This window comes from Octopus bimaculoides, chromosome 3, assembly GCF_001194135.2.
Source record: "Octopus bimaculoides isolate UCB-OBI-ISO-001 chromosome 3, ASM119413v2, whole genome shotgun sequence".
In the NCBI taxonomy this organism is placed as follows: domain Eukaryota; kingdom Metazoa; phylum Mollusca; class Cephalopoda; order Octopoda; family Octopodidae; genus Octopus; species Octopus bimaculoides.
In genome coordinates, this window is record NC_068983.1 from 54,060,268 (window position 1) to 54,066,051 (window position 5,784).

The window sequence follows — 5,784 nt, forward strand, 5'->3', positions numbered from 1 at the left end:
CAGCATATACTCGCCCCAAGCTCTTGACGGGTTCTTCTTTGACTGTTAGAATGTTTTCTTCAGCTATTCGAAACTTAAATTCTTTCTGCACTCCCTTAACAAATGTCAGACTATGCAATTTTTTTGTTCTAAACTGCATCCTTGACCACCTCACCAGCTCGTCTAGTCTCAAGAGAGCATTCTGCATGATTTGCTTATCTATAGATAAAAGTGTCACGTCATCCATGAAGGCTTTCTTAGGCGATTGTACATGAGTGATTTATTCCGAAAAATCCATGACTTTCAAAATCATCTCCATGATTAAGATAAACCATGTGACATATTGTACAGCCAGCAGCAATGCCAATCTCCAATTGGTGCCAATCTGTTGTAAAATCTCCAGCTGTAAACCTCATCTCAAAACTATCATAATACAGCCTCATTATTTTGGTTACTTTGTCTGGAATGTGGAAGTGGTCCATGGCTCTCATCAGTAATTCGTGTGGCACTGAGCCATATGCATTAGCTAGGTCAAGCCATACCATGTTCAGACTTCTCTTGTTCTGTTTGGCATCCTGGATCGTTTTCCAAATCAAAAAACAGTGTTCAATGCATCCAGGGATTCCAGCCTTTTGAACAGATTCATCAACATATCCATTACTCCTTGAAAGAATTCCCATGAAGATCTTACCTTCCACATTCAATAAAGATATCAGCCTAAACTGTTTTATAGTCTCTGCATTGGCCTCCTTTGGTAGGTATATGCCTTAGTGTCCAACGCATCCAAGGATTGCGGCCTTTTGAACAGATTCAGCGACATGTCCATTACTCTGTAAATATGTCTTCATTCTCTTCGAAAGAATTCCCATAAAAATCTTGCCTTCCACATTCAATAAGGATAGAAATCAGGAATGGTTTATGGTAAACAGAATGTCAGACAAGTTTTGCAATTTAATACCCACTTTTTATATGAGACCCAAATGCTGCAGTGTTTTTCAATCATTCTAAAGTAGTTCTCAGCTTTTTGCAATTCAGTCCTTTTCACAAAATGGATTTAGGAACAAGATTATTTAGAATAAACATTTCTATGATGCATCTTAGATGTGAATGAAATCATTTAAACAGAAGCCAAATTGAGAAGAACTGGTCGTTAATAAGTTCTGACTTCCTTAGTGTTAAACCAAATTAAACAGAAATTCCACTCTTCCTGGACAAGGTGTCTAGAATAAATTGCATTGATATTGTTTTTGACTGTGTGCGTGCATGCAAATGAGTGAACTAAGGTGATATTGTTTTGTCCAAAAACAAAATACTTAGTAGATTTGAACTCATTATCAACAAGTTGGCAGTTTATTTTTTCTTTATTCATTTTTACTTTTTGTAAACAATCAAATGAGTGTAAAACTCTTGAAGTGTGTGACTGGCAAGAATACTTATCTGAAGCTGCCATCTGCTTCACTTACATATACATTCTGCATGCATACATATGCATGCACGCAAGCACACACACACACACACACACGTACACATATATAATCATCATGAACATGACTTTAAAAAAAGGCAAGTTAAAGGTGATAAAAACACAAAAGATAAAAGGCCAGTAGAGATAAAATGAAAGGTCTGTGTTTGTGTGTATGTGTCAGCGTGCATGTACACATGTCAGTGACTTAAGTGAGAGAATGAAAGATATAGTAAATGAAACACATACAAACACAGATATATTTACGTATATACATACATGGTGAAAAACACAAACGAAAACAAGCACAGATAAAATAGTGAACAAACAGGGAAACAAATGGTAGATATTAAAAAAGCATAATTTTAAAAATAGAACATTAAGCATATGAACTTTATACTAAAACAAAAAACTGGATACACAACAAAGAAACAAAAAATTAAAGTCGTTTGACTAAGAGATTTATTTTTAGAAAAATCTTAGATGAAAGATAAGATAATTTTACATTTTTGTCAATAAGACATCAAATTATTAATCATCTCAGGCAACTTTGATTATTAATTTTAGATTTGATTGCTGAAAATGGAAAATCAGTGTTTTTGCCAGATGGTGAGATTCAAGATTTTTAATACTTAAATAAGATGAGGGGTGGGTTAACATGCAGTTTGAGGGTTAACCCTTTGCCTGTCCAAAGTATTTTTACAAGTTCATAGTAAAAGACATTTGCCAAAGAGTACCAAGCGGCGGATTGACTCCAAAACCAAAGAGTTTCAATGTGAAATTCTTAATCATACCTCTCGACATGTGCCAATGGAAACCAGAGCTAATTACCTTTTTAAAAAACCGTTTGACCCCATGGGCTGTGGGAGTCATTTGAGGTGGAGATAGATTGTTAACTAAAACGAGCATTTTAACCTTTCCAAGATAGTATGATGTCTGCTTCATAGCAATAACATTAACAGTGAATGGAAACTACAAACTATCAGCTTTTAAATATGCATGAACATTTTAAATATACATCCATCTCCTTTCTCCCTCATGTAGTTTGTTCTCTCTCTCTCTCTCATGTTATCTGTTCTCTTTCTCTTACATAATTTTCTTCCTCTCTCATTTTTACTTCTCCTCTGCTGTCTTTCACACATCAGTCATTCTCCCTGTCTCTCGCATCATTCGTTCTTTCTGCTCTCTCTCATGCATGTCATTCGTTCTTTCTATCTCTCTCTCTCTTTACTCCTTCTCTTTTTTTGTCTTACTATTTGTTCTCCCCCTCCCTCTCGCAATTCATTCCCTTTCTCTCTTTCTCCCTCCATTCATTATTTCTTTTACTTTCTTACTCAATCACTACGATTTATCATTCATTTTCTCTCTCACCCCACTTTCTCCTTTATCTTCTCTCGTGCTCTCTGTGTTCTCATGATAACCCCTTTTACTAAACAGCAATCAGTAATGCGGAACTGGACAATTACCTTTCATAAATATGCAGACTTTTATCACTTGTCATAAATCTACCAAAGGATAATTAATACAGTTCCTTCTTTGTCAGCTTCCAATACATCTCTCAATAGACAGTAGGCAGGCAGGCAGGCAGGCAAGCACACGTTAGCAAGCTTTGATTGGCTGATAAAAGATTTTCAGAAAATGCTTGGCCAGTGTAGATTCAATAATTAAAAAAACAAGAAAAAAACAAAAAATGGAACAGACTACCACGCGTTTCATAACATCTCAGCCAAGCATCTTCATCTATAATCTTAGCATCTTCATCTATAGCCCTACCTTCCATCGTGTGACATTTAGTGTTGATTTGTTTATGTTGGATCTTTTCTGTTTGGTTTTCGATCTTTTCTGTTTGGTTGTAGCCAAACAGAAAAGACCCTTTATATCCCTATAATTTAGGTACTTGGTAATAGAGACTGATAAAATAAGTACAAGACTTAAGAAAGGGTACTGAGGTTGACTTGTTTGACTAAACCAGGGCTGGCCAACCTGAGGCCTACTGGCTGCATGCGGCCCACCAACTTTTATCTTGCAGCCTGCTCGATACTTTCTTGAAATGGGTTTATTTAAACAAACATTTAAAAAATTAAAGATTGTAATGAAAAGTAAAAAAGAAAGATACTACTCTCTTTGCAACGATAATATTTCCTGTTGAATCAATGGTCATTCATTCATTATTGTAATAATAGCATGAGAAAGCAAAATGCTTTCAATTCTGTCAGTATACAAGTCATCATCATCATCATCGTTTAACGTCTGCTTTCCATGATAGCTTGGGTTGGATGATTTGACTGGGGACTGGCAAGCCAGAAGGCTGCACCAGGCTCCAATCTTATCTGGCAGAGTTTCTACAGCTGGATGCCCTTCCTAACGCCAACCACTCCGAGAGTGTCAACTACTCCAGCCCTCAAAAAAAACTTTGTGATTAATGTGGCCCGCAATGTAATTAGAGTTGGCCAGGCCTGGACTAAACCTTTCCAGACCTTGACATGGTTACACTCCAATGACTGAAAAAAGCAACAGGTAAGGTGAAGTGACATAAATAGGTTAAAGGTGAGAATTTAATCAATTCAGGTAGGTAGGTAGGTGGTGATGTACTGAATGACAGATGCAAAAGAATTGTCAACGGATTGAAATATGCCTTTTCATTTGGTATACTATGCTGATGAGGTTTAATAAGTCCAAAACATGTTTGCAGCTGTTTTACTCATGAATATATGATTGGTCTTAAGTATAAATTGAAATATTTGTGCAATTAACTTCAATAAATTACCTTCTCTCTCTTTTGAAAGTCTCTAACAATTGACGCTAGGTGTTTTTCTTTCTTCAATGAAGAGGGAAATTTTAAGAATATGTCATCCAATACATAAAAACCTCCAAGAATTATCTAAGTTACTGCTATTGGAATTTCCTCACCATCGTCGTTTTAACATCCATTTTTCCATGCTGGCATGAGTTGCATGAAATTTATGGGAGAATTTTCTGTGACTGGAAGACCTTCTTGCCCCCATAATCCACAATTGCTTCTAAGTAGGGTAATATTTCCCCACCCCTGTGACTGAAAATATTTTCATGGAAGATTGGAGAGTAAAGACACGGCTTCTATAACAGTAACACTCGTTTACAACTATCATGCTATGTCAAGATGAGGAGGTACAAATGAACGCACATGAAAACGCACATGCACATTCTCTTTCTGTCTCTCTCTCTCACACAGTAGGCTTCTTTAGGTTTCCTTCTAAGAAATTCACCCCAAAAGCTTTGGTTAACTCGGAGCTAAAGTGAAAGACATTTATCCAAGGTGCCAATCAGTTATTATTATTATTGAGTGAGAGAGCAGTGCATGTTTTCAAAGTGACACTGGGGTGAAATATACAAAGCCCATTATACCCATCATGACTACCTGTCTGATAAGGGTACACCAGGCACATGCATCACAATCATTTTTGCACGACATGGTAATCTCATATCAAAATAAACAGCGCATGACCTTGCAGGTGGGGCCCAGTTAGAATTTTCTTCAGGTCGAGTAGCCCATCCTGCTCAAACGGCCCTTGAATAAGGGTTGTTTAAGGGTGTTGAATGAAACACGTAGGTTTCCAGAGGTGAATTATTCAAACTCCAAAGAATTCCTCTCAACACATGGCTATGATGCTCCCCCACTACTTCTGCTCGTGATCAGAGATGCACATACCGTCAGCCACAAAGAGACATGCTCAACTGGTTAAGGTCAGGCAAATCTGTGGTATTGAGCAGAATATTTACTGAAGCTCATCTTTTATACCAAGACAAAACAATGTACATGATAACACTTCCAGTCAGTTAAGACCCACTGTCTGGTACTGCATCAGGGTATTTTATTATTATTACTATTATTTTTATTGTTTACTTTTAATCTGCATGTTTGTTACAGTCACTTGCTGAGACACACCCAGCATCTTGGGGCAAGTGAAGGATAAGAGATGTTACAGTATGACTGAAAATTTGGGGAGGGGAAGTGACAGGGGCAGAATTGAAATATCTTCATAAAATATAACACAGACATTTAAATGGGTAGTGTTTTTCTAAGGACGTGGGCAGTGCTTGTCAGCACAATCTTTTGGATTTCTCTGAGACTTGTTTCTCCTGGAATCTTATCTAGATGTTTCTGACATCCCTCTTTTATCATACCTAGGGCATCTACAATAGCAGGAACAGTTCTTGCTTTAAGATGCCACATCTTTTGTATTTCAATTTCCAGGCTTTATATTTACTTAGTTTGTCAAATTCCTTTATACATATATTCTTATCAGTGGGAACACTTACATCTATTAGTCTACAAGTATTTTCTTCCCTGGCTTTAATAATTA

At 36.8% G+C, this 5,784-nt stretch overlaps 1 protein-coding gene across 1 annotated transcript; it reads right to left on the minus strand.

The window, feature by feature from the left end:
- Positions 1–236: 236 nt before the first annotated feature.
- LOC106873184 (uncharacterized) lies at positions 237–659 on the minus strand. Its single transcript, XM_014920422.1, has one exon. The coding sequence runs from the start codon at positions 657–659 to the stop codon at positions 237–239; it is 423 nt and encodes a 140-aa protein (XP_014775908.1).
- Between the last annotated feature and the right edge of the window lie 5,125 nt (positions 660–5,784).